The 27,780-nt window shown below is 50.3% G+C and overlaps 3 protein-coding genes across 12 annotated transcripts in view; 1 reads left to right on the top strand and 2 right to left on the bottom strand.

The window, feature by feature from the left end:
- The window catches only part of ADAM17 (ADAM metallopeptidase domain 17), a 51,602-nt gene extending 37,888 nt beyond the window's left edge, over positions 1–13,714 (top strand). For all 9 annotated transcript variants that reach the window (XM_036097532.2, XM_078055953.1, XM_078055952.1 and 6 more), the window contains 8 exons: positions 481–680; positions 1,517–1,620; positions 6,077–6,211; positions 7,806–7,936; positions 8,719–8,797; positions 9,541–9,629; positions 11,439–11,489; positions 11,952–13,714. In XM_036097532.2, the coding sequence (XP_035953425.2) occupies positions 481–680; positions 1,517–1,620; positions 6,077–6,211; positions 7,806–7,936; positions 8,719–8,797; positions 9,541–9,629; positions 11,439–11,489; positions 11,952–12,299 (1,137 nt within the window). In that variant the 3' untranslated portion in view covers positions 12,300–13,714. The remainder of the gene's footprint in view (positions 1–480; positions 681–1,516; positions 1,621–6,076; positions 6,212–7,805; positions 7,937–8,718; positions 8,798–9,540; positions 9,630–11,438; positions 11,490–11,951) is intronic.
- Positions 13,715–13,832: 118 nt separating this feature from the next.
- Positions 13,833–24,973, bottom strand: IAH1 (isoamyl acetate hydrolyzing esterase 1 (putative)). 2 transcript variants are annotated; one of them, XM_036097540.2, is made up of 6 exons: positions 24,836–24,973; positions 23,452–23,504; positions 18,683–18,799; positions 16,867–17,028; positions 15,278–15,399; positions 13,833–14,148 (listed from the first exon to the last, which is right to left on the bottom strand). In XM_036097540.2, the coding sequence occupies exons 4-6, from the start codon at positions 16,970–16,972 to the stop codon at positions 13,966–13,968; spliced, it is 411 nt and encodes a 136-aa protein (XP_035953433.1). In that variant the 5' UTR covers positions 16,973–17,028; positions 18,683–18,799; positions 23,452–23,504; positions 24,836–24,973; the 3' UTR covers positions 13,833–13,965. The 2 variants fall into 2 exon arrangements, with proteins under 2 accessions (XP_035953433.1, XP_035953431.1); XM_036097538.2 differs by having other exon boundaries at positions 18,683–18,831; positions 24,836–24,916.
- A 1,244-nt stretch (positions 24,974–26,217) lies between these two features.
- The window catches only part of CPSF3 (cleavage and polyadenylation specific factor 3), a 43,337-nt gene continuing 41,774 nt past the window's right edge, over positions 26,218–27,780 (bottom strand). The window contains exon 18 of the mRNA XM_036097536.2: positions 26,218–26,536. Within this exon, the coding sequence (XP_035953429.1) occupies positions 26,435–26,536 (102 nt within the window). The 3' untranslated portion in view covers positions 26,218–26,434. The remainder of the gene's footprint in view (positions 26,537–27,780) is intronic.

The following is a 27,780-nucleotide window of genomic DNA, read 5'->3' as shown; positions in this document are numbered from 1 at the left end:
TACTATGCTTATCTCTTTAAAAACTTGGAACATGGGTCATTCGTACACATAGCCCGGGCAAAGAGAAGGAAGTAAATCAGAGGTAGACTCGTCATGTGCAGGAAGGTGGTGGTGTGGGCCTTACTCTCGTCACTGCAGCGGTGCCAGGTGCCATCGGAGAGTCGGGGTGGGGGGGCCGGAGCGTGGGTCCTCTCGATGGTACTGACTGGGATGCGTGGTCTCCGTGTTTGTACAGCTTGCCTGGGAAGAATTTTAGGCTTTTAACCAAATTCACACCAGCTTCTGAGCACCCAACTGGGGGACAGCTTGATTCCCTATAGCTGGCCTTTTGAGGTGACAGTGATGGAATTTGACAGACCTTCGAGGTGGCTGTGATTTTGGCTGTTACAGTAAGAGTTTGTCTCTAGAGAAGAAACACAAACACTACATGGGAATGATGTCTTGTCAATTTGGTTCCTTTGTGGCCTTTTTTCTTGTAAGATGTTTTCAAACTGCAGTAAGCAGTCCATCTATAAGACCATTGAAAGTAAGGCCCAGGAGTGTTTTCAAGAGCGAAGCAACAAAGTGTGTGGGAACTCCAGGGTGGATGAAGGAGAGGAGTGCGACCCTGGCATCATGTACCTGAACAATGACACGTGCTGTAGCAGTGACTGCATGCTGAGGGCGGGCGTGCAGTGCAGGTGAGCTTGGGGCCTGAGAATCGGGAAGGGGGGGTGCGCTCGTGTGTGCGTGTTTGTCTCTCCTTGTCCTTTACAGCAAGGAAACTGCTTTCTGAGAAGCCGTGTGACTTTATGTCACAAAATCTTTCATCTTGTAGACTTTTTGATTCGGGACCCCACAGCTCAGAGAGTCTTTTCTAAGGAAACACAAGAGGTGATTAAATGAGGATGTTCACGGCTGCTGCCTTTTATAGTAACAAGATATTAGACCCAATGAGAATGACAGTCCTGAGATCTAAATTATTGTGTTTCTATGCAATAAAACAGTGTTGGAGAATCCTGTTTAATGGCATACACTAAATGCAGAGGAAGCAGGTTACAAATTAGAAGTACCTGTGTTTCCATGTTGCTGACTGGTGCCTGGCTTAGCGTAGAAGGGGAGAACTTGACTGTGGTGAGTAGCAGATATGAGCGATGTACAGTATGTACTGTCGTTATAAATACTGATGGGAACTAGGACTCGGGCTGCCTCGCTTCCTCACTGTTAGTGGCCTGGCAGGCCCGTGTCTTCCTTTTTTTTTTTTTTTTTAATTACTGTGTTAAGTTAATGAAAACCAAGGACACCAAGATGTTCTGAGGATGCGTCCCCTCGGACCTCTCTGCGCTTACTGTCTGCCCGCTGCTGCCTGATGAGTGTGTGGAGGTGGGCCAGTGCCCGGGAGGGCTGAGCATGTAGCGCTGGGCAGCCCAGCCAGGATGCCTTCCCTGCCATCTTCAGGGCCCTCTGACATGTCCGTAGTGTTCGCTGTGGGGCTGCCATTTGACTGGATCTCTTCCTGTCTGCTCTACCTCTGCAGTGATAGGAACAGTCCTTGCTGTAAGAACTGTCAGTTCGAGACTGCCCAGAAGAAGTGCCAAGAAGCCATCAATGCCACTTGCAAAGGCGTGTCTTACTGCACAGGTGAGTCCCTCTGCTCGTTCTCTCGGGATACTTGGCTCAGGTGAATGTGTGTATGTTTGAAACAACACTGTGTTTCGTTCAGATGAAAACAACCTTCAGAATCCTACTCCTTAGTTGGAGATGCACTTAACAGTGGTCGGTGCCAGACCCGTCCTGCTTTCTTACTTGCCTTTCGTCCACTTCGTTTCCCTCACCTCCTTCCTCTTACAGGCAGCACATGGAATGCGTTTAATATTTGCCTGGCTATGTGTATTTCCATGAAATACGGTGGAGTGTTATTTTGTGTATATGTGTTTTTAACATGCCAGGATAATACTCGACTTCAGATCTTCTTTTAAACTCAGTGCCAGTTTTTATGAATTATCTCTAGACCATCTCACAGACCATCTGTCTTTGTCTGTATCCATGTCTGTACATAGTTCATTGTTTGGGGCACCTGCTGAGTTTACTTATGTAGTGTATTGTACCCATCTGTTCACTAAGTGATGGCTTGGATTGCCTTCATCTTCTGGGTACCATAGAACTACGACAGACAATCTCCCATGTGCCTTCCAGGTGTTGTAAGCGTTTCCTGGGTGCACGTGAAGGAGTGGAGTTGCTTGGTCATAGAAAGCAGCCCTACGTTGATCTCTCTAGAACAGCAGTCCTGGTGCACCAGTAGTGTGTGTGGATTCCTGCATCGCAGTGTCCTTGTCAGCCCTCGCTGTCATCCAGATGGTCTTATTTTTTTGCCAGTCTGATGAATGTAAAGTGATCTCTCATCCGTATTTGCATGTTTCTTGAACGTCTCATATCTGTTAGCCATTTGGATTTTTCCTTTTGTAAATAGCCAATTCATATATGTGGTCTTTTTTTTTTTTTTTTTTTTTTTTAAATTTAAAGTATTCTCCATGTCCAACATAGGGCTTGAATTCACAACCCTGAGGTCAAGAGTTGCATGTTCTGGGGTGCGTAGGTGGTCCAGCTCTTGGTTTTGGCTCAGGTCACGATCTCAGGGTTGTGGTACCAAGCCCTGCATTGGGCTCTGCGCTCAGCAGGAAGTCTGAGATTCTCTCCCTCCCCTCTGCCCCTTTCCCTGATCATGTACGCTCTCGTGCATTCTTGCGCTCGCTCTCTTTCTCTCTCAAATAAACCTAAAAAAAAAAAAAAAAAGTCACATGCTCAAATGACTGAGCCAGCAGGGTGCCCCTATTTGGTTCACTTTTAAAAAATTTGGGTTTCCTGTCGTTTTGCTATCGTTGAAGGAGTCATTGTATGATGATTCAGTTGGTTTAAAAGTTGCATATACCTTCCTCCTATCTGTTGTCCACCTTGGAACAGAAACTTTTTAAAGATTTTATTTTTATGTATTTATCAGAGAGAGAGGACAAGCAGAGAGGGAGTGGCAGGCGGAGGGAGAAGCAGACTCCCTGCTGAGCAGGGAGCCCAATGCAGGGCTCGATCCCAGGACCCTGAGATCATGACCTGAGCTGAAGGCAGACGCTTAATGACTGAGCCACCCAGGCACCCTGTTCACCCATTTGAAGTGTACAGTTAGTGGTTTGTAAGGTGTTCGCGTTTGTGTCACCACTGGCAGTCAGTGTTAGAACGTCTTCATCACCTCAAAAAGAAACCCGTGTCCTGTAGCCATTGCTGAATCTCCTCATCACCACCCCCCCGCCCCCCAAGCCCCAGATAACCAGTAATCTACTTTTTGTCTCTGTGTATTTGCCTGTTCTGGACATTTCATATAAACAGAATCCTACAATATGTGCCCCTTTATAGCTGTCTTCTTTCATTCAGAATCACGTTTTCAAGATTCATCCATGTCATAGCATGAAGCAGGACTTCATTTATTCTTACTGCTGAGTGATCGCCCGTTGGGTTCGGATGTGCCACATTTTGTTTCATTCATTCATCAGTTGATGGACTTTTGGATTATTCCCACTTTCCGATGATGAATAACACTGTTATGAACATTTGTGTGCAAGTTTTTGTGTGGTTGTATGTCTGTCTTTGCCCCGTCTGGACCCAGGAGTGGAATCGCTGGGTCGTATGGTAACTGTTCCATCGTTTGAGGAGCTGTGAAGCTGTTTTCCCCAGTGGCTGCGCCATTTTACATTCCCCCCAGCAGTGTCTGAGGCTTCCTCTTTGTCCACGTCCTCAGCAACACTTGTTGTCTTTTTGATTATAGCCTTCGCAGTGAAGCTCTCTCTCAGTTTGGTTTTTCCTTTGCCTTTTCAATGTGCATTTTATAAGATGCTGCTCGGGACTCCTGCATTCTATTGGCGTGACCACAGTTTGCCACTTGTCAGGAGCTCGAATGTCCCAGTCAAGCTTCACACGAACATTTTCTAGCTGTGCTCAATGTTTCAGTCTTTATTTTAGTAGTAAAGCAGATTCAGAAAAATGTTCTTTTTAAATAAGCCTAAGCAAAGCAGTTTGAAAAACTTTATTCCTTCTTATCAAATATCCTTTTGTTCCCTTGATATTTTATAGGAAGGAGCAGCTAGCAGAACATAAACTCCTTATTAGGACTCAGCATTCATGACCAGCAGTGTCAGCATCACCTGGGACCTTGTTAGACATGGACGTCCTTGGCCCCCTCCACGCTCCCCCCGGGCCCCATGCCCCAGGCAGCTCTGGGGACAGGCGCAGTGGTCTGCCCACTGGGTCTGATGCACCCTGAGCCTCGCGAGCCCGGGCAGCTAGGTGGCACTGTGTCTGTGATGATTTTCCTCTGTGTCTGATGCTGTGATTTTAGTCTTCTGAGCACAGATGTTCTGCAGATACTCACGGGGCATTTTGCACGTATGTGTTCGGGGCAGCAGAACAGACTGAAAATACCATGGCAGCTTGGTGTCACTGTTGACGGGCGTGCTGCCCTTTTCCCACAGCCTGCTTTCAGCAGCAGCAAGCTTGTTATGTGCCTGTCCTGTTGGCCCTGAGTGCCCAGCGCCATGGAGGGTTTCGTCAGACTGGAGGCACGTGTGATGTGCCCGCGTTAGTAGTGTATGGTGTATATTGGGTACTTCATGGAAGGCTGCTTTTGTTTGAGCCAGGGCAGGTTCCTTTAAGTTTCCTGTCACCATTCCACTGACTTTGAAGTCCGAGTTCTTTCAGACTCCATGGATTGGTCCCGTTCGTCAGGCGAAAGGCCAGGCCTCCAGCTCTGGTCACCGTCCTCTGTTTGCATGTAGTAGTTCTCTTCTTGTGGTCATGTTTAACTGTGTGTGTTGCTCATTTTCCAGAATGAGCCCCTCATTCCAGCTTCTCACTTGAATTTAACATCCTTCTGTGGCTTTTCTTTGTCTGGAAGAATCGTTGGTTCATTTAAGAAATATCTGTGGCGTACTTATGGTGTGTGGTAGGGATTCGACGTAAGTTGATTCATTAATAGATTTGATCTTTGCTTTCGTGGAGCTCACCAGTCTGAGAGGGGAACTGAAAACACATCATCACCTAGATGTAAATTGAGGGGCGCCTAGGTGGCTCAGTTAGCTGAGTGCCCGACTCTTGATCTCAGCTCAGGTCTTTTTTTTTTTTTTTTTTAAGATTTTATTTATTTATTTGACACAGAGCACACAAGTAGGGGGAGTGGGAGAGGGAGAAGCAGGCTCTCTGTTGAGCAAGGAGCCCAATGTGAGGCTCGATCCCAGGACTCTGGGATCATGACCTGAGCCGAAGGCAGACGCTTAACCGACTGAGCCACCCAGGTGCCCTTCAGCTCAGGTCTTGATCTCAGGGTCATGCGTTTGAGCCCTGCTTTGGGTTCCCTGCTGGGCATGGACCCTACTTAAAAAAAAAAAAAAAAAAAAAAAGATGTGAATTGCAAAATGTGTGCTTGAAGGAGAGAAGTAGCTCTAACGAAGGAGCACAGTGGGGTGAAAGTAGGGCCCCCGGAGGTCTGAAGGAGGTCTTTGAGCCAGATCTAAGGGTGAGAAATAGCCAGCCAGTGCCCCCCAGGGTGGAAACGAGAACATTACGGGTAGACTGAACAGCGTATGTTACGGTTCCGAGGGAGAGACCTTGGAGAGGCCGGCTGAGGTGAGGGCTCGGGAGCGGCCACTGGTGAGGCTGGAGGGGCCCCGCCGGCCGTGGGCCTTCCTGCAGAGCTTGCTTTTCAGTCCGAGTGACCACTGCAATGTCTCTTTCGTAGCGCATCTATATTATGTATCTATGTGTTCTGTCACACGTAGTTACGTGTCACAATAAAAAGGTAAAAGCAAAATGTTAGATAGTGGCTGAGGGGCGGTTTGGGAGTGCGGGGACCAGCACCGCGCAGGGCTGGGTACCCAGTCAGGCACCCGATGCTTATCGGCTGATGGATGTACACCGCTGGCCTTCTGCCCCCCTGGGCCACTTTGTACCCTTCGTGAAACGCGGTGCTAACTTTTGTGAGCATCAGAGCCCTGCCCCCGTAGGACTGGTGGCCGTGGGACTCACAGTGACCTGTGTGCTTGCTGCGTGCTTCCAGGTAACAGCAGTGAGTGCCCCGCTCCTGGCAATGCTGCAGATGACACGGTGTGCTTGGACCTCGGCAAGTGTAAAGATGGGAAGTGCGTTCCCTTCTGTGAGAGGGAGCATCGGCTGGAGTCCTGTGCGTGTAACGGTGAGCGCATGTCCGTGCTGCGTCCTTGCAGCAGGAGGGGAGATGGTCTGTGTCTGCCAGGCCCCGTCCCTCTCCGGGGGCCCAGCAGTACTCACTGCTCACTGCTGGCCGGGGCGGTGGGGAGAACCCAGACGGGGTCGGGAGGAGGGCAGGGTGGTCTGTGAGAACTCTCTGGACTCAGATCCTGGCTCCTCCGTCTTGTCTGTGAAAACTGGCGTGTCGGTCTTTCTTCTTCATTTTCAGACCGTGTGGCCGGCTTAGGGGTGGGAGAGGAGGGAATGTGGTTGCGGTTGGGTGGGTGGATGGAGGTCTGTCCTCGCTGCGCCCCGCCCGCCATGTCTTACACACCATGAAGGCAGGGGGGCCGTCTGCAGCTCACCGGCCGTGAGCTCACACACTCCTTCAGGACCTCCGCCAGAGAGCCCGTTCCAGGGTCTGACCCTGCCTGTCAGGGTGTTTGCTGTTGTCACCAGGGTTGAGCCCGCTGCCCTCCGCTCCCTGCCAGATGTCTGGGGCAGGGGCCTTGCCTAGTGGTGGTTGGTGACATCATGCTGGCTTCTCAGACTTGTCCTCAGGTTTCTACCTTCTATTTTTGGAACTCCTGGGTCTGAGAAGGGGCCTCAGGGACTGACTGGGCTCCAAGCTTCCCGCCCTGCCTCACCTCAGGAGAGTTCTGTTGCTTTCACAACACCCCAGAAGTGAGAGCCGCTAGGTTGGGGACTCCCCATGTGCACAGTGGAGGAGGCGGCTCTTCCCGGGCGGACAGCACGTAAATACGGAAAATGACACACAGTAGATGCCAAATAAGTAATTTCCCAAGTGAGTGGCAGGAGGCTGGCGATGCCCTGGAGAGACACATAGTAAATGCCCAGGAAATGCTTGATCAATGAATGAATGAGGAAAAGGTTCTTCTTTTCTCATTAAAGTGGTTTTGCTGGTTTTTGTGTTCTAGTTGATTTCAGTTTCTCCCAAGTGTAGCTGTGGACCTCCTCTGGGTCATGTACTGTCCGGAGTTACGTTGCCAGTTGACTTTTTGGGCATTTCTGCTGTTGGTGTGCGTGCCACGTGGCTTATGTGATGCCCAGTTGGTTCCGTGACCCCACGTGCCGTGGGCCATAGGTCTAGATGGAGGGCGTCTTGGTTCGGCCGCTGTGCGCACATCCCGCGGCGGCCCCCTTCCGTCCGCGCTGGGCTGTCCTGTCCTGTCGCAGCTCTGCTGGTTCTCCCTGGAGCCTTGGTTCCCCACGGGTGTATTTGAAACGGAGATGCCAAGGGTTGAAATCAGTGTCATAAGAATGTTGGGATGAAGGGAAACATTGAGTATCATAAAGGACTTGAAGTAGAATAATTTGGCTTTTAATCTGTTAAAGGAAACTCTTTGGTGTAAATTGTTTTTACCTTGTGGCCTCTCTGAGGACCAAGGAGCCTGAACTCAGAAGTTAGTCTTTGGGGGTGAATGAGGGATAGTTTGCTATTGAAATGAAAAATAAATGCATTTCCTTTCCCGTTGGGAGCAGGGTGGGGAGGAGAGGCGGGAAGGAGGAGCATTGTGTCTGCACTCCAGCTGTCCATACGCTCCCTGGTTCTGTTCCAGAAACCGACAACTCGTGCAAGGTGTGCTGCAGGGACCCCTCGGGCCGGTGTGTGCCCTACGTTGACGCTGAACAGAAGAACTTATTCTTGAGGAAAGGGAAGCCCTGTACGGTGGGCTTCTGTGACATGAATGTGAGTATTTACATACGTACAGCTTTTTCTGTAACGGCCAGACGGGCAGTTTAAAGACTTGATTTTGCCAGTGGAAGGAGTGCCGCCCGCCTTTGTAACGCACTGCCTGCTCTCGTGGGCACGGCTGTCTGGGGGAGGCTGTGGGGATGACCCGAGGGAAACCGGAGCGCTCGCTCTCCGCAGCAGGGGACCCTGAGTCCAGTGACTGGGTGGGACCTGCGGGGGCCTTTATGGTAAAGTTGGTTCCTTTTAGGCAGTGAGTGTTAATTATTTGGTTTTCTAAACTAATTATAAAATTGACTAAGATTGTGAAATTGCAAGTTTTGATTTTGAAACCAGTGCTGAAACAGGAAAGACTAAGAGGTGGCTCGACGCACTTGTATCAGACCCTCTTATTCTCTAGAGAAACACCTTTTATTCCTGCGGAGTCACAGAAGTGGGTTTAAGGGGGTCAGGCCGGCTCCCCCGGCAGTCTGGTCAGGTTCCCCCTGTTCTGTGTGCGCGTGTGCGCCGTGAGCAGAGCCCTTGCTCGAGTGCCCTGGCTTAAACACATTGGTTTTCTCAAGTTTCGTTTCCTGGGAATTCTAAATTCACTTATAAAAACGAACTGATTGTGGAAGTGTCAATGACAAGTGTATCCTACTTTCTTAAGTCGTGTGTCAAAAAATGGGTCCCCTGCAGGTTTGATGTTACGAAGCCTTCCGTGTCAGTTATTTGTACACAGCCATGCTGCTTCTAATGCAGTACTTTTCGGGGCAATACTGTGTGTTCCCTGTTCATAGGGCAAGTGTGAGAAGCGAGTACAGGATGTCATCGAGCGATTTTGGGACTTCATTGACCAGCTGAGCATCAATACTTTCGGTAGGTGATTACCCTGGGTGTCTGTTTGCTTAAAGCTGAGCCGATTTCGGTGATGACAGGAGAAAAGTATGTTTTCAGATTAATATGCTCTAATCCTGCAACAGCAGATGGAAATATTCACAGCTTTTGTTGAAACAACTTTGTCAGCTAAGATAAAATGGACTCCTAGCCATCCCTCCGTGTAGTGCAGATGCACAGATTTTCAGACAAGGAAAGTCCGTACTTTGTCAAAATACTGACTTCTTAAAAAAATGAACACCTGACACCATAAGCATGGTTCAGTCCTATAGGTTGTAAATCTGAATCCTATTTGATGTGGGCCTCAAAACAAACAAAAAGTAGGCTTCAGATTTTGCAGAAGCAGCAATGTATTGTCTTGCAGGGTTCACAAAATTAGTCACAAAAATAATACCCGGATAGCAGCAGCTTTGTCCTGGTAGGCATCATTGCGAGCAGTAGCCTTCTATATGCTTAGTCCCTGACACCATCACTCCAGGGATCGTGTTGAGCATTGTGTGATATCTCTTCTCCACATGGATATCGGGGCTGTGTCTGGAAGAGCACCCGCGGTTTGGGGTGGTGGTCCGGGCTAGCATAGGTGACCCACTGCTCCGGGCCGCCTTGCTGGTACCACCTGGCCGGCAGTCCGTGGCATGGGACACAACGAGAATATACTAAGAGCATTCAATTTTGAGCATCTAAAGTACTTGATCAAAACATTCACTGTTTGGAATTGTTCACAGGAAAGTTTTTAGCGGACAATATCGTAGGTTCCGTCCTGGTTTTCTCCTTGATATTTTGGATCCCCTTCAGCATTCTTGTCCATTGCGTGGTAAGTCGCCAACTTGCAGGTAATGAGACATTTTATTAGAATTTTGAGCAATCCCAACCTTATAACTTTCAGAAAAGATAAAATTTGTTCTTAGCAAGATCTGACCTGATGTTTCCAGTGGCATTTTTTGGTGTTATCCCCTGGGAAAAGTTTAGCTAATTGTTTTTTAAAAGAATTATGCTTTTTGTATGTGGATATTTGTTCTCATATATAATTTGAGGAATGTTATACTTCCGAGCCCAGGAGATTGTTTCACTGGATTTGCCTAGGACCTCTGAGTGAAGCTTTGAAACAAGAGCGTTTTAGACTTTGTTATAATAGAACAAATAACAAACCTCAGCATTCCAGAGGTGGCGCCCCTCTACCATATAGATTCCTGACCTTATTGTATGGGGTATTAAATCTAAGAGGGAGCAATCTTTATTATTCTCCTTCAAAATGAGTAACAGCTAACAAGGTGAATTGGGCTCTAATAATAACTCCACGTGATTTATAAACTTGGGGACTTTATAAAACTCATCCTTACAACTCCATTCACCTTGCTTCTATGAGAAAATGATGATTTGTCTGCTGTAGAGATGAGAAATCAGACCCAGGCTTCCAGGCTTGTGCTTTGGAACTCTTGGGCAGTGCCCCCTCATGTGAGCATGTGGAAGATTCCAGCACAGCTACCTCTCAACAAGAGTCTTTTTTTTTTTTTTTTTTTTTAAGATTTTATTTATTTGACAGGGAGAGAGAGAGAGCACAAACAGGGGGAGGAACTGAGGGAGAGGGAGAAGCAGACTCCCTGCCGAGCAGGGAGCCCGATGTGGGACTTGATCCCAGGACCCCAGGATCATGACCTGAGCTGAAGGCAGATGCTTAACCAACTGAGCCACCCAGGCATCCCTCTCAGGAGTCTTTACTTCCTCTGCTTCCTTTCCGGTTGTGCTGGGGCCCTCTCACTGAGCAGCTCTTCCTCAGGGTGGGGAGCATGGAGGGTGTGGGGAGGGAAATCTAGGGAACAGCCCTGCTAAAGCAAAGCTGTGTTAAGGGGACACAGTAGGAGCTTTGACAGGTGGCCGAGAGTGCCACCAGTTACTGTTGTTTTTACTGGCGAGGCCAATCTACTTTGCGTTGCAAGTTGCCATTGTGGACTGAGGCCTGACCCTTGGTTTTGGAGCAAAGCCGCTAGATAGGAGGGAGGGTGGTGCCTTGTCGCCGACCACAGAATGTGTGAGGGCAGCTGGGCTGGAAGCCAGGCCTAGAGTTTCGGGCTCCGCCTCCTGCCTTGCCCATCGTCCTCTGTTCCACGTCGGGATGGAAGCAGGTGTTCAGCCTTCTGCGGAAGTGTGATGGAGGGACTTCAGGCTGTTCCTCTAAGAATTTGGGCCACAGTAAACTCTGGAAACAGCTGAGAGTGTTGAGGCCATGGCGGGCTGGGGCATTTGGAGGCCAGCGCCAGGTGGACTGCCCGCAGCGTCCCTGACCCCCGGCAGCTGCCCCTGCGGTCAGCACTGCCCTGGTCTGACCCCTGCACACACAGGGACGTGCCTTTGGGGAAATCTCCCAGGAGAATTGTCCTTAAGCGTTCCGACTGGTTCCTTAGTTGACACCAAAACACCGATGGCCTCAAGGGCGAAGGAGGCACTTGCGGGCTGGTGGCAGAACTCGTGAAGTTTCCGTGAGAAAGTCTTCTCTACTGCACCTGCTAATGCTTGCCACACTCATGTTCTGAGGTGGTTCTTCGCTTAGGAGGAGCCTAAAGGGAGAGAGTGTGTAACTGAATTATTTGTAAGAATGACCTTTGCCTACTCGTTTTCCTTCTAGGATAAGAAACTGGACAAGCAGTATGAGTCTCTGTCTCTGTTCCACCCCAGCGTGAGTACCCGCGCGCAGCAGTCCCTTCCAGGGCCTCCTGGTGGCCACCCCAGCGAGGGCCAGCAGCCCCTGCGGCTGCGCCGCCTTGGGCTGGTGGGAGGTCCTGTTGCAGTGGTAGGGCTCTAGGCTGGAACCTCCGTTGGTTGTGCGGATGGAGGTTTAAACAGGAGGGCTGCTCTGCCCCCTGCCCCCCGGCCCCGATTGAGCTGTTCCGCGCTGACCTAATTTAATGTTTGGAGAACTTTCCCTGTCTTGGGATCCTGACTTGATAGGATTGTTTCTTGTGAGTGCTCTTTTGGGTCTTCAAATGGCCAGTTGTCAGGACATGTGGAAGGTGGGGGAGCCTCACCTCATGCTTTGCTTAGTGCGAGGGGGTCATGGTGCCCAGACTGTAGACGTGGGGGTGGGGGGGAGGTTGGAACTGTAGGACCTGGATCCGTCTTTAACTCCGTGTCTTTGCAGAACGTGGAAATGCTAAGCAGCATGGACTCGGCCTCGGTTCGCATCATCAAGCCCTTTCCTGCGCCCCAGACCCCCGGGCGCCCGCAGCCCCTGCAGACCGCCCCGGTGCCGCCCGTACCCACGGCTCCCAAACTGGAGCCCCAGCGAATGGACACGATCCAGGAGGACCCCAGCACAGACTCGCACGTGGATGAGGACGGCTTCGAGAAGGATCCCTTCCCCAACAGCAGCACTGCCGCCAAGTCCTTTGAGGACCTCACGGGCCGTCCGGTGACAAGAAGCGAGAAGGCCGCCTCCTTCAAGCTGCAGCGTCAGAACCGCGTGGGCAGCAAGGAGACCGAGTGCTAGGCTGGGCCTCCCGAGCGCAGGCTTCAGCGCGCACAGGGTTTTTGTACGACGGACTTGAAATCCCTGCGTCCATTTTGTGAAGATTTGGGAGAAATAAGGGACTTCACAGCAGATGCTGGTCATGTGTTTGGACTCCTTCACACACAGAAATATTTGTGTGCTTAGGCCCTTGTCCTTTGGAAGAGGTAAGGTGAATCTAGCTTATTTTGAGGCTTTCAGGTTTTAGTTTTTTTGGTTTTCAAAATACCCTTCAACCTGTGGTGCAAAAGCAGAAAATACAGCTGGATTAGGTTATGAATATTTACATTTTTGTAAATTGACCTTTTTATTGAGAATAGCACTGATTAAGGAAATGATCAATTTTGTTTTTTTTTTAATTTTATATACACTGTAATGATCCGCTGACTATCAGGAGGCATTTAGCAGTTCCTTGTGAGGATAACTGGAACACAGATTTTATTTTTTGCCTTCAGGTAAAGACAAAGGAGAGAAAACTGAGTTATACATTTTTTCCAAAGTGTGGGTTCTGTTTTTAGGCATTACCCAGAGCTTTTAGCAGCAGGGAGAATCACCCAGCTTATTCCCAAAAGATAGATGTGTTAATACGGTTTTTCGGATTCTAAGAATTAAAACACAATCTAGCTTACAGGTAGCCAAATTGAATTTACAGAATCCTGCCAACTGCTCAGGGCCCCAGTGTGCCGGGCAGTTTTTGTTTTCTAAGTTTATCTAGTACTGTTGCCGTGTTCGTAAAGGGCTCGCCATTCACAAAACCGAAACAACTTCAAAATGAGAGCATGGTTTCCTCTTTGCAAACACTAGTGGCCAAGAAGTATGTGAGCTAGTTCTCCCCAAAGAACGGTGGTCTTGAAAGGCCGAGGCGTTGTGCTGAGCAGGGGGCAGCACGCTGCCTCTCTTGGGCCTGCGGCTTCCCCCCCCCCCCCCCCCCCGGCTGGTTCCTGAAAACCCCTGGTGGTGACCCGGAGGTGGACCCTGCATCCCTTCTTGCTTTAGTGCTTCGGGACTGTGTGCGTTTCCTTTGTGAAGGATAAAAATCATCAAATTGAACTCTGATTTCCTTAAAATTATAGTTAAAAGCTTTCACCCCCCAAGTAAGTACTGAAATGTGCTCATAGCCAACACATTCTAACAGAGATAATTTGTAAATTTTGAGGGCAATTAACTGAACCTGTGATAAATCGAATCTTTCCTTCTAAGGATGTTTATTATGCAGATGCCTGTTACACTAATACTTGAACTTATACCTTGTGGTGTTTGCTGTCTTAACTAGTCCTGATACAGTTTAGTTACACTTTCGGAATCTTGATAGAAGGTGAGTGGGTGTATGTGAGAGTGAACGGTTCCCAGCTCAATGTAAGAAGACTTTTTTATAAAATTGTGACTTTTTAAACAAATTTGTCTTTACCTTTTTTCCACGTATAAACAAGCCGCCCAGGGCTGGTTCCGTAGCTGCGGCACTGAGGACACCTGCCTCGGTCAGATATTACCACACAACGTACCGAGGTACAAAGCTCCCCTAAAAATTCTAACGTTTTTATTAATCTTGGTGGCAGAGGTTCAGTGGTTTTTATCCCAAGGTCCTGAGCAAAGGTCTGATCTCGGGATCTCTGCCGCATGGTTAACGGCCAGGCGGGGTTTTCGGCGGCTAGCGGTCCCCATCTCCCAGAAGGCTCAGTTCCGGTTTGGCTTCTGCTACGTCTCGCCAGTAGGGGAGCAGCAACGGCAAGGACGAGACTTTCTTCTCTATCAGGGGCCAAAGGTGGGAGAACAAAAACTCATTTCCCTTCGGTGACAAGTGCAGTCCATCCGACAGATAGGATGAGAAGTCCTGCAAGGGAGGAGAGCACAGTTCAACTGGGGGGGCCCGCTGCTCGCCACCCCTTTGTGAGGTGCGGCCTCGCTGCCCGGTACGCACTGAGCGTCGTGAGCCGCGTACCATCCAGCGCCCGCCCGAGCCATCCTTCCAGCTCCTCAGACGGCAGAGGCCGAACAAGTGAACACGGTGCATTAACAGAAACACGACCTGCTGGTAGAAGAGCTCAGGGCCCTGGGTGCCACACGGTTTCTGACGCCCCCGGTCTAGCTAGGAGGCGGACGGGCAGGTCGTTAGGTGGAAGAAACCCCGAGGAGCAGCCTTCGCCCTAAGCCGAGCCCCCGTCCCTGCGGCCCAGCTGGGTCACAACTCTGCCAGACCAGGGCCTCCCCAGGCCTCGGTGCTCCTCTCTGCCATTTTGGAGACGCTCTCTCAGGAAAGCCCACCCCCACCCCCCATTCTAGAAATCTCAAAGGACACAGTAGTGGGCAGTTCCCTTTTCCGGAGCAGTACAGCCTTCCCGAACTTCCTGGATGGACGTTCAACCCAGACGAAGCCAGGACTCTGCGTGCTGTCCCCTGCTGCTCCTGGCCTGCGAAACCACAGGAGGGCTGAAGCGCGGGGGCTGCTGGGTCCTGTGACCTGTGACTACAGGAGAGCGTCAGACTGCCTTCCTCGTACTGCTCTGCCTGGGGGCCAGCTTTCACCTTTTATAGTTGTAAGTGGGCTTTCTGGCTTTGAACAAAATATTTAGAACTACCTAGCTCAAGCTAGGATTTTTAGCTACCACCCTGTCCTGCTTAAATTCATCGTTGTACCTTTTAATGAGTTTTACAATAGGGGGTGGGAGTGCTAAAAGAATTTGGCCTGAATATCCTTAATATGAACCATTTTTGGCTCATTTATTTCACTCTGTGCTCACTCCTGACTGTTCAAGGGGTCCCGGAGAAGGATGGCAGCTACTGAGTCCAGCAGAGGAACCAGGCCGGGCAAGCCCCCCCACCCCCACCCCCAGCTTTCTGGTTTAATCGGTGAAAGCAACAAGGGTCGTTGCTTTACTCAGAGCCACTCTAGGCAGAGCCACACACAGCGGGGTCCCGTCTGTCGGATCCTGCTCACCCCAAGGCCCGAGCCAGCCCCGTACCTGAGTGTCCTTCTGCATCAGGGTCCACAGGTCAAGCACATCGATCCCACAGTCTTGGGCTACCTGTAAGCAGGCGCCCGCGTATTCGCCAACAACCGAGTTCAGACGATTTAATTTGCAGCCTGTTGAGAGAGCGCGCGGGTGGCAGTTGGCCCTGGGCCGGCCATGCTTGGTGCACAGGCACGGACCGCCGGACCCGATGGTCCCTGTGTGCTGCGCTACCCGGCACGGGACCATGGGGACGAGGGGACGGTGGCTGGTCACCGCAGAGGACACGGAACGGAAGTGCAGAGGCAGGAGAGGCCGGCGGCAGCCGTTGGACCCAGAGGCTAGGAAGGGGGACGCCGGAGAGGGACGCCGGGCCGAGACCCCTGAATCTGGATGTGAGGAGAGGCCCCCGCACTGGAGTGAGGCTCACTGGGGTTCAGCCCGAGAAGGGCAGAGCCGGGAGGGGCTGCGGAGGCTCCTTCTCCGCAACTATCGTGGGCTGGGCGGGCGGCTCCCTCCCCGCCGCTGGCGCCGAGACGGGAACGGACGGGCCTGTCTTCCCGAGAACGTCCTCGCAGCCCGTGGCTCCGGAGCCGGGCTGCTGAACCGTCTGCGGTTCTCCACCGGGCCTCCACCCACGTCTACGGAAGCGACACAAGTCTCACGAAACAATGCCTACTGTGCCCCACATCCTGATTTTTTTCTATTTCATTCAAAAAAAGGTCACTCGCTCGGTTTCATGAACCCCGAAAGGGTTGTGACCTGTGGTCTGCAAAGCGCTGCCGAAGCTCTAACTGGCACTCTGCCCGTCCAGGCTTAGCACAGACTTGCGAGCTCACAAGCCCTCACGGGAGGATGGCCGCTGGGGGGTCCCCGCTTTGCCCTCCGGAGCGAACGACAGGCGATTCGTCCACTTCCCGCGACTGCCCTTCAGATGTCTGCTGCCAGCGGGCCTGGCCCCTTCCTCCCTGTCTGTCCTCCTCTTCAGGGTAAACTTGCCCTATTTACCTCCTATGGGGAACTTTCTGGACATCTCTAGATTCTGCTTCTGTACTTTCAACAGACTGTTTCAATACGTCTGTTAGACCGTTAATCATATTGCGGCCAGTATCTAATGACGGGACCGCTGCCCTCCCTAGTCCAACAGGCAGGCACCGGGTTCCAGCCGCTTCTGTGTCCGGAGCACCTGGCCAGGTCCTGGCTTAGCACCTAAAAGTACACAGACGAACAGCGGTGGCGACAAAAGTGCCTCCCGGTGCGGCCCGGCAGAGACCTGGCGCTGGCAGGTGGAGAGCTGCGCCCGCGGAGGGGGCCGCGATCGGGGAGGAGGAGGAGGGGTGCCGGCACAGGGCACAGGCAGGGCCGTGCGGACGAAGGGCTGAGCAGCGGCCTCGGCAGCTCGCACTGCTGGGAGGCCCGGGGGACGCCCCCACGTGTGGACGTCGGGGTCCCAGCCCCGCGGCGCAGGCTCTCGGACTCGGCCGCGCGTGCTTGGGGTCCGGCGGGAGCAGGCCACGCCGCCCCAGCCACGGGGAGTCCCGCCCCCGGCCGCGGGGCGCCCAGTCTCGGTGTCCTCACGGCCCGGAAGCCGGCGCGCGTACCTTGCAGGAGGCACTCCTGCTCCCAGGCGGCCTCACAGAGCGGGGGCGGCGTGATGAGGACGACGCGGCTGCGGGGCACGCCGGCCTCCTGCAGGTACCCCACCATGCTCGCTAAGTTGGCCACGTACTCGGCCAGCGGGACGTGTTGCTTGGGGTTCTCGTCTGTGCGGGAGGAACACGGATACTCCAAATGCACCTTGTTACGAGGGACCGCGGGTAAGAGTAAGACGAGTTCACAGATCCGCGGGACTCCTGATGGCGCCGGGCAGGGTGAGCCCCGAGGACAGAAACGGGGGGCGGGGGGCGCAGGACCCGGCTCTTCACACGGCGGACGTCACACCGCAGACCGCCGAGGCTCCCGGTGGCCACGAGTCTGCGGCCGCGCGCCATCCGGGCCGGTGCCCTGGCGCACACGCTCGACCCTCCTGCGCTCCCGTCTCCTCCGGGGTCACACGCCGCTAACCGGCTCTCCCTGACGGGTGTGGAAGGGACCTCGGCGAAGCGTGGGAGGCACTAGAGCAAGGCGCCCCCCACACCGGAAGCACTGGCTCTTGCCGCCACTCCCGCCGAGCCTGCAAAGGGTCATTCCTGACGGGCTCACAGGCAAGTATCACAAGACTCACGGCAGCCATTTTCCAAGCCACACGTAAGTACAATCGTAGGAGCAAAGTAAAATCACCCGTGATCCTACCACCCCGAACACCACGGGTGGCACTTGGATCTACTTCTGATCTTTTCCATGTTGATACCTATACTTTAAAAAACAAACACACCGTGGGGCGCCTGGGTGGCTCAGTCGTTAAGTGTCTGCCTTCGGCTCAGGTCATGGTCCCAGGGCCCTGGGATCGAGCCCCACATCGGGCTCCCTGCTCCGCGGGAAGCCTGCTTCTCCCTCTCCCACTCCCCCTGCTTGTGTTCCCTCTCTCGCTGTGTCTCTGTCAAATAAATAAAATCTTAAAAAAAAAAAAAAAAAACCTACAAGGATCTTTGTCCTTATGGAGCTCACATATTTTAAAACACACACACACACACACACACACTGGGACGACACTGAAGATACATAACCATATTGTTCTTTTTTCACATAATGTTATATTATGGGCATTTCTGTGTCCATTAGTAGCCCTCAAAAACATGGTTAGTTGTTGCGTGACCAGCTTGATGCGTCTACTTTACCACGTGGCACCCTAATGTCTGCCATTCCAAATACCATCCCAGGCGTCTGCACATCTGCCTGCTGCATTACTGAGTATTAGGCTGGATTTCTAGATGGGGTGCATGCTGTCAAATATCTTTCCGGAAAGATCACAAGTTTCCCCACCAGTTATGCAAGAGCGTGCCCATCTCACTCCACACTCAGCAGCTCTAAGTATTAGTGCTTAAAAAACACTTTCCAGGGTGCCTGGGTGGCTCATTCGGTTAAGTGCCTGACTCTTGGTTTCTGCCAGGTCATGATCTCAGGATCGTGAGATCGGGCCCTGTGTCGGGCTCATCCGCTGGGTATGGAGCCTACTTAAGATTCTCCCTCTCCACGGCGCCTGGGTGGCTCAGTCAGTTAAGCATCTGCCTTTAGCTCAGGTCACAATCCCAGAGTCCTGGGATCAAGCCCTGTATCGGGCTCCCTGCTTAGCAGGGAGCGTGCTTCTCCCTCTGCCCCTCACCCTGCTTGTGCTCTCACGCTCTCTCTCAAATAAAATCTTAAAAAAATAAAAAGTTCTCCCTCTCTCTGCGCCCCCCTGCCCCCCACGTGTGTGGTCACGCTCTCAAAACAAAACACAGCTAAAAATGAATTAGGAAAACACAAGAATGCTTTTACCTTTCAGCGCACTGTCATTGGCACCAAAGAAAATTGTAACTGCTACTGGGCTGTCCAGACTGTTCTCTTTCCTGATTAATCTTGGAAGGATGATTTTGGCCCATCTGGTATTATAACCTGAAAATCCACGATTCAGAACATCACATTTTCTGAAATGAAGAATTTAAAAAAAAAGATGAATTGTGAGCAAAGAACGGTTTCTAGTCCATCTGCAGTGAACCCACAGTGTGTGCCCTCCAGCTGTGGCACCTGCTCATGTCATGCAGCTCTGATGTACTTTCACTTTTTTTAAAGTTTATTTCAGTCATCTCTACACCCAACGTGGGGCTTGAACTCATGACCCCGAGATCAAGAGTCGCAGGCTCTTTGGACTGAGCCAGCCGGGCGCCTCTGCCGTGCTTTCACTTTGAGAAGAGCATTAACATAGTTGAACATGCTGTCCTTAAAGTCTTTCCAAGATCTAGGTCGTCTTTCCTTGACAAGAGGGGTTATGAATAGCTGAGCAAAGGGGCTGGCATCTCGTCTGCGGACTCGTGCGTGGCGGGGGCTGGGGTCCTGTCACAGGGTGCTCACAGCAGACAGGTGTTAATCTGAGCAAGCATCTTGGGTGGAAAGTCACTAACAAGCTGGAGCTCAAGGGTAACAATGGTTCGTCAGCGGGGGGAGAGGGTATCTATATAGAAGATTTCTGAGACTTTTTACAGACTATTTTTTAAGAGGCATTTTAGGGGTGCAGCAAATCGAAAGGAACAGAGAGCTCCTGCATACTCCTGCCCCCCACACGCACAGCCTCCCCAACTATCAACAGCCCCCCGCCCCCCAGAGGCACATTTGTTGTAGGTGATGAACCTATACTCACACATCATTCTCAGTATCCCCCCATGGTTTTGATTCAATCACATATACACACACACACACACACACACACACACACACACATATACATATATGTATGTATATATAGTGTTTCAGTTTGTTTTGCCTTCTTAAAAACACACGGTTTGATTCGCAGGACCGTAGGGTACAAGGAAAGGACCATGGATCTTGAGCTAGTTGCCTGGGTCTGTGTCCCAGTTCCTTTACTTAGTGGCCGGGACCCCCAGTGTGTTTGCAGACCGTTGTCTAAAGTTGTCCATAATGAAAATTTTAAAAACCCCTCAGAGTACAACTTCTGGTTAGCAAACCGACGTGGCTTACTTCGGTGTCTAGTTCCCATTCCTACATCTCAGCAGAGAACACGGGGCTACAAGGCCAGGGAACAGAGGCTGAGACAACCGGAGACTTGGTTTGCCGCTACTCGAAAAGCTCTGAAAATGTATAAATCTTGGGGACAACAATAACAAAATTCAGCCACATTTATTTCTAAGTGTGATTTCTTGGTGTTTTTCATGCATAATCGTTACAAAAGCTGACTAGCCATTTTAAAGACTCAATTTAAAATGGAATACTCTTGGGGCGCCTGGGTGGCTCAGTTAGTTAATCGTCCAACTCTTGATCTCAGCTCAGGTCTTGATCTCAGGGTCATGGGTTTAAGCCCGCGTTGGGCTCCATGCCGGGCATGGAGCCTACTTAAAAAAAAAAAAAGAATACCCTAGAATTTTGATGAGTCTGTTTTACATCCCCTCCAATGGTTCAGTCACTGCAATGCTTAAAAAACCAGAAGGCAAGGCAGCCTGCTCCCTAAGGCCTGTGTGATGTGGCAGGAAAGCTGAAAGTCTGGAATCAGAGCAGCCAGGGTCTGGACCTCCCTGCCCTTGACTACCAGATCTGGCCTTGGCCATTTGCCTAATTTCTCTGAGCTTCAGGCTCCCCAACTGCAAAAGATGAACCTAATACCTAATCTGCTAGGCAGTGTGAAGATTAAAAGTAACCAGACACACATAAGGAGCTCAATAAAGAGCAGCCATTACATATTGAAAAAAAAAATCATTAGTATAAGGCTATGAACCAGGAAAAAAGTGCGAGTGAGTGAGGCCCAGGGCTGAAACTGTTACAGTTCCCTTCTGAAAGGGGAAGGCTAACTGAATTTCTCTGGCTTGAACAGTATCATTAATAGTGCCCAACTTATTCCAAAGGCTACAGAAACTGGCACATTAAGAAAGACTTTAGGGGCGCCTGGGTGGCTCAGTCAGTTAAGCGTCTGCCTTCGGCTCAGGTCATGATCCCAGGGTCCTGGGATCGAGCCCCACATCGGGTTCCCTGCTCAGCAGGGAGCCTGCTTCTCCCTCTCCCCCTGCTTGTGCTTGCTTTCTGTCAAATAAATAAATAAGAAAAAAGAAAGACTTTTACTTAAATTCATGGCTAATAACAAGTATTTAAGTTCAGATGAAGAGGGAAAGCGTAAGAACGAACTGAAAGATTCCTTGCCAAACAACCCAGCTCTAGGAGATTGCCTTCCAGAAACAATGTAGATTAAGCCATTTTATAAACCAGGCAGGGGCTTATCTTTAAAAGCAAACAGCAGCAGCTTTTAAAAACTGAAAAAGTTGAGTTTATTCTAACTCCTTTAAGTCCTTCAAGTATTTTAAAGAAATATTGCGATAAGGCTAAAAAAAACCAATGAAAATATGTCAATAAATTTTAAAAGGATTTAAATAGATTTAAGAATTATTAGAATGCTTTTATAATGCTAAAACATAAAAGATGTCCCTATGGGACACAATGATGTATTTTAGATTACTATCCATGTAGTTACAGTGAGGTACCTCTTTACAACTTGGAAACTGGGTTACATTTAACACTGAATCGGTCCACCTGAAACCAACATAACACTGTATGTTAATTACACTTCAAAAAAAAAAGAAAAAACCCCAAAGGGCTGTGAATCAGTTCAGGGCTGTGCAGATGGCTGAAGCTGACATTGAAAATTCACGGGGGGGGGGGGGGGGGGGGGGGGAGGGGCTCGGGTGGTTCAGTGGGTGGAGCTTCTGACTCTGGGTTTCCCCTCAGGTCCTGATCTTGGGGTTGTGAGATCGAGCCCTGTCCCTGCCCCTCCGCATTCAGCGGGGAGTCTGCCTGTGCCTCTCTGCCCCTCCCCCCACTGGCGCATTCTCTCTCTGAAATAAATCTTTAAAAAGAAAATTCACCCTAAGTGTTCACACAGCTGAAGAAAATGTCCACCTAAGGGGCAGTTGTTTGGGGTGGAAGAGGAAGAACCCAGTTCCGGCGCTAAAAAAGGACGGTGGATGTAACTGCCTGGTCTCTCGGCCCCCAGTGCCAGTCAGCGCCAAGCACAGCCCCCGAGTTTGCCCGGCGGTTCAGGACCACGGGCTCTGGAGCCGGGCCACCTGCCACTTCTTAGCTATATGACCTTGTCAAAACCCCTCTCCACCTCATTCTTCTCAGCTAGAAGATGGATCGGAGACTCACTCACTCTGTATTACAGAGTAGTTGTAAAGATTTAATGAGTCAATACACATAAAGCATTTTAGTTTCTGGCACTTGGTAAGCATTCAGTAAAATTTAGCGATAATCCTCCCATTTTACAGAAGGGAAAACCGGTGATACTTTCATATTTCTAGATTAAGTCCACTTAAATAGGGAAAGCATTTGGGAACAGAAAAAGCCAAAAAAAAAAGGTCAAATTTTTCATTTCTAGTTTAGGGGATAAAAATGAGGGAGAAAGTGAAGACATTTTATTTTATTTTTTTTTAAGATTTTATTTATTTGCAAGAGAGAGAATGAGAGACAGAGAGCATGAGAGGGAGGAGGGTCAGAGGGAGAAGCAGACTCCCTGCTGAGCAGGGAGCCCGATGCGGGACTCGATCCCTGGACTCCAGGATCATGACCTGAGCTGAAGGCAGTCGCTTAACCAACTGAGCCACCCAGGCGCCCAAAGTGAAGACATTTTAAAACACATTTCACATTTGGAAATAAAATATATTTTCTTGGTGTGTTTATTATACTGGTGAAGAAATTATCAAGTATTAATAAGCTGGTAGTACATCCAGCTTATTTCTTCTAAAGGAGAGACAAAACTCCTGACCAGTTTACATGTGGAAAATATTTCTAAGTATTTTTTAACCTCTTGAATTGGAGCAGTGTTTCCCTTTTGATGACTTCCTTAGCATATGCTTACCTTAAGTCTGGCAAATAAAATGCCAAAATCATCACTATTTCTAATATATATATATATTTTAAGATTTTATTTATTTGACAGAGAGAGAGACACAGCGAGAGAGGGAACACAAGCAGGGGGAGTGGGAGAGGGAGAAGCAGGCTTCCTGCGGAGCAGAGAGCCCAATATGGGGCTCGATCCCAGGACCCTGGGACCATGACCTGAGCCAAAGGCAGACGCTTAACGACTGAGCCACCCAGGCACCCCTATTTCTAATATATTTCATAAAGAGAATTTGGGGGACAAAAACCTCTATCCAGAAATGATGCTAACTTTGGTTTATGAATATACTTTGCTTTCTTTCAATCGAATTCCTTACTACTCGTTTAAATCATATCCACAGTAATACCTGCAAAAAAAAAAAAAACTTCCTCAGACGGTGAATAACTGTATTTGTTTGGCTCCAAACCCAATATCTTTTCCACAACTTTTAGGGTTTTATTTCACATCCAGCAGAACTTTTGCTGAATCCTGAGCACCTGCCCTTCCTCCTTCCCTCCCCCAACCCTGTACACTAACCAGGAAAGGCCCACAAAGATGAAGAAAGGAGGAATTTACGGTTTGAAACTGTATCATTCACTCTGTCTTCTGAGATGCAGTTATAGTTTTCCATCAATAAGCACTCGAGTATCAATCTAGAAACTATTCTCACCTGACCAGCCTGTCAGCCAGTGATGCTCCCCATCCACCCTGCTGGAAAGAAAACTGAAAAAGGAAAAGTCCATTACTACGTATCGATGTAATTAGCACATTTTAGAAAGGGACATTTTGGTCATCAACTCCTTTTGTTTTCCTCTCATCCTCCCTGACTTCTTGGCCTTCAGCATTTGCTTCGCTCAGAGGTCATTTTAGGAATCGCTACAGCTAAACCTCAGCAGCACTCTGGAAATTAGAGGGAGTTTTCTTCCCTATCAGTTGGATTTGAGCCAGTCATCCGCATTTTACTGAGAATATGAGAGTCATTTTTACTTAGAATAGCTACTTAAATTTATGTACAAGAGATAAAATCAACTGTATGTTCAGTTAGGAAGCGAGATCCATGCTGTACTACATTTCCATACTTGAAAAGAGTAAGGAAGTTAATTACAGAACTCGGGGTGAACCTTTTTTAAATACACAGTCCTATAAATTTGGAAAGCCCTTACTGCCCTTCTTGCCTAAAAATTGGCACATACACAGAAAATTGGTTGAGGAAGTCATGGTTGAAGAGACAAATAAGAAAACAAACAAACAAACACAAAACACCACGGGAGTAATTTTTTAAAGTGTACTTCCTCCCTGAAGTAGAACATACATTTTTCCTTAATATGGGTTGAAAGGATCTTGGGTGAAAAGGTCATCTACTACGTTATTCTTGGGGACATTTTACTCAAGCTCAGCTTGTTCCACCAGAGGAAGCAGAGGGCGCTGGTTCCAAGTGTTCTCCGCACGGAGCGGGCTGCACAGAACCTCAGCAAGTGGTTCGGCCGCCACCGCGCTCCCGCAGGTGACCGTCCCCGGCAGCTCCGCGCGGGACACAAAGTGCTGTCCGTGCTGCGAGCGACCAAAGGAGGTTTCGTGGAAAAGGAAGACACTAAGCTCGTACCAGGTCTCCCGATTATCCCTAAAACTGACGGGAAGCAGGGACCTCAGGCTCAGTCACGCCCAGGGCGCGGCCTGGGCCAGGCGCCTCACCTCCCCGCACCTCACCTCACCCGTGGAACAGGCTCCGTGAGGCGCGTGTGCAAGTGCTGCGCCACCCACACCGTTACCCGGAAGCCAGGGGCGACCGGAAACGGGAAGCCCCGCCGGGGGGCTCCGAACGGCCGCTGGAGGCTGCAGGCATCCCCGAACAGGTCCCGCCGCCGGGGCGCTCAGCCTTCGGGGCAGCCCGTGCCGGGGGAAGCGGGGTGCAGGGAGGTGACCTTGATACCCGCGGGGCAGACGGGAGGACGGAAGCCCGGTGCGGAGGACAGCCAGTGAGCTGGGGCCGTCGCCCAGAGAGCGCGGCCGCGGGCGCCCAAGCGACCCGCCATGTGAGGACCGAGCGGCGGTACCTGGGTGATGGAGTCTCCGAAGAGCAACACCCGCGGCCAGAGCAGAGCGCAACCGCCGCTCGCCGCCTCGCACAGCGCCATATTGCCTGCCAGCCGAGAGGCGGGGCCAGGCCGGATATCCGGGGCGGGGCGAGCGGCGGGGGCGGGGCCGCCCGCGGAGCTGGGGAGGCGCCTGAGCCGCGGTCGCTGTCCTGTTGTCCGCGGGGTGGCTGCCCGCCACTTCCCCGGGGCTCCTCGAGCTGGGCTCCTTTGGCACCAACCGGCCATTTTTTAACACATGCGATAGCAGTTGCCCCTCGGAAAGCTCGTTTTTGTCCGTTTACAAAGCGGCCTCGCTGTTCGTTGGTTCATCCCGTCAGGGGCGGGGCGCACGCAGCCCCCTGCCCTCGGGGAGCCCGGAGGCCTCCCGGAGAGTCGGTCTGGCCGCGCACCCCCCGGCACTTCCCCGGGGGCCCGAAGGGAGGGCGGTCTGGCGCCGCCACCAGAGTCAACGTCACCCTCCGGGCGGGGCCAGAGGTTTCCGCAAACAGCGAGAGTGTGAGGCTCGGTGGGGAGGAAGTGCTTCCGAGGGATTCGTTCATCACACAGCCATCTCGTTAAATAGACGGACTCGAGCGTTTATCGAAGGTTTTGACCTCAAAGAAAAACTTAAGACGTTTGCTGAAGACAGGAAGGCAGACTATTCAAGGACGAAGATGGGGTTTTGCAGGAGGGGAGAGAAATTAGGAAAGGTGGGGATCCATAGCCAAGGAGCAGGGTGGAGGGTAGAAGGATGTACAACTTCTAGAGACCGGATTCTTGCTGAAGGCAGGCCAGGGCGGTAAGATACCAGGCAGGGGGATGAGGAATTGGAGCAGGTACCCAGCAGGACTCCAGAGGGGCCAAGGGCAGGGCCAAGGTGGGGGCCTACTCCCAGGAGTCAGACCCGTGCGTGGAAGCGGACCCCAAGGACACCCCGGCTGATCTGCTCCCTCAGCACGCCGCACCCCTACACTCCTGTGCCAGTTATTTGCAAGTCTGAATTACACACGCTTCAGGAAACTGGCCTAATGATTAATTTACACACAGAGCAATTCAACAACTCACACCTGAATCCCCTGGAACTTGAGGCATAAAAATTATAGTCTGAATATCTCTGAATTGAATGTGAATTGAGTATCTCTGAATTGAAAGAAAATATCACTGAATCCCGAAAGTCGTAATTTTACAAATGTACAAATTAAGGAATTTGCCAAGAGTATCAGGAGGGAACAGAAAAGGCACTTGAGGTGATAATCTCTATTAATTCCCTTCAGAATATGGACATAAAAATACAAACCATCATGCATTTTCTTTCCTTAAAAAGGCCACGAAGACACTGATTCAGTTGCTATGAGCAGATCTGAAAGATTTCATTGGCAGCTTAGGCAGTTTATTCAGTATTTTGGAATAATGGACAGATCAGTTGGTAATTTAGCAGCACCCAAGCTGTTGGAATCAGGGCCATTTGACGTCACAAGTCACTAGGCTACTCCCGAGAAACTAAGGTATTTTATTTTAAGTCACAGAAGTGGAGTCAAGCGTTCCGAAGCAGCTCACGGAGCCGGAGGCGGGCGGCTGTCAGTGAACGGGGGTGAGGGCCTCATACAGCCTCTGGGCGGCCAGCTCCACCATTTCCCGCAGGGATTCGTCTTCCTCGCTCCCTTCTTCGCATTCTACAGTCTGAAAGTGAAAGCACAAACAGGCCTTTCACCCTAAGTGTCTACAAGTGTTCTACGGAAGACAGACCGATCCTCTTTAGCGATCCTCATTTCCGGGAGGGGCGGGGGTCTCCGAAGCCTGGCGTCTGGGGCCCCGAGCTGTGGCCCTCAGGCCTGCAGGCGTGGGCCCGACCTGCGGAGCGCGACCGCACAATCACTGGGTCTAATTAGAGGTTAATTTTGGAAAAAGGAATAAATGGAAAATCTAGTGAACTAGATTTACTTCAAAGTCCATATTCTGACCCAGTAAGTTTCATTACCAGGAACTCAGTCTTTGTAATACCAATTACTTAGCAAGCTCAAAATTTGTATTAAATCTGATTTAGACTAATAATCTTCTAGTAATTTCTCAGCTACAAAACACTATATGTGGTTTTAAAATTTTATCATACTATAAATATTGCTCATATTACAACTTAGTAAGGAAAGAAAAAAGTAACACCCTTAATTCTATAACCTAATGATAACTCCCGTGAACATTTCAGCGTATAACCTTCCAGACTTTGAGCTACACATATGTATTTCTTTAAAACCAAAATGGGGTAATTTGTCATACTTGCGGTCTGGTTAACTTTTCTTGCCCCTCACTGATGCGGGGGGGACAGCTGTGCCCATCAGTGCTCCCCATCGCCATCCTGCTGATGGCTGCCTGTTCAGGCCTCCGTGTCCGGGAGTACACCACACACACAACCTATTCTGATTTCATTTAGTTTCCTACTCGTGTGTATTTCGGTCTCTTGCAGTTCTGCTGATGTTACAATCAATGCTAGAAGAGAAATCCTTGTATATATCTTTGCTCGAATTATTTTATTATTAACTTGTCCAATTATTTTCTTTGATTAGATGCAGTAAGTGGAATTGTGGATAAAGGTATTTACTTTTCTGAGCTTTTCTAGGCATTTCACCAACACACTGCGGAAAGAACGTGCCAGCTCATTTACAATCCCCTCCCTGCCCCAAACTGACCCTGATAATAAACTGTGGCCCGGTTTTCCCCGGCGCCAGGTCCAGCACTCTTGTTCATCTGTGCCCAAGTGTTAAGCAAACAGTGAGGTTTTGTACTTTCAATCCGTATTTCCTCTAATTACTAGTGGATCGGAGCTGAACATCTGATTCATGTGCTTGCTGGCTGTCCAGACTTCTTCTCTAGTGAACCACTTGGTTATATTCTTAGCTTATTTTTCTAGTGGGGTAAAATAAACTAGT

This window comes from Halichoerus grypus, chromosome 10 (assembly GCF_964656455.1).
Source record: "Halichoerus grypus chromosome 10, mHalGry1.hap1.1, whole genome shotgun sequence".
Taxonomy (NCBI): Eukaryota; Metazoa; Chordata; class Mammalia; order Carnivora; family Phocidae; genus Halichoerus; species Halichoerus grypus.
This window is presented reverse-complemented; position numbering and strand designations above follow the sequence as displayed.

Excerpts from the sequence above, each read along its gene's own strand:
- IAH1 (XM_036097538.2), bottom strand. The coding sequence starts at position 24,916 with ATGGCGCTGTGCGAGGCGGCGAGCGGCGGTTGCGCTCTGCTCTGGCCG. Across the intron at positions 17,029-18,682 it reads CAATGACAGTGCGCTGAAAG|ACGAGAACCCCAAGCAACAC; the intron begins GTAAAAGCATTC and ends CCTCCCGCACAG. Across the intron at positions 14,149-15,277 it reads TGATGCAGAAGGACACTCAG|GACTTCTCATCCTATCTGTC; the intron begins GTACGGGGCTGG and ends CCTCCCTTGCAG.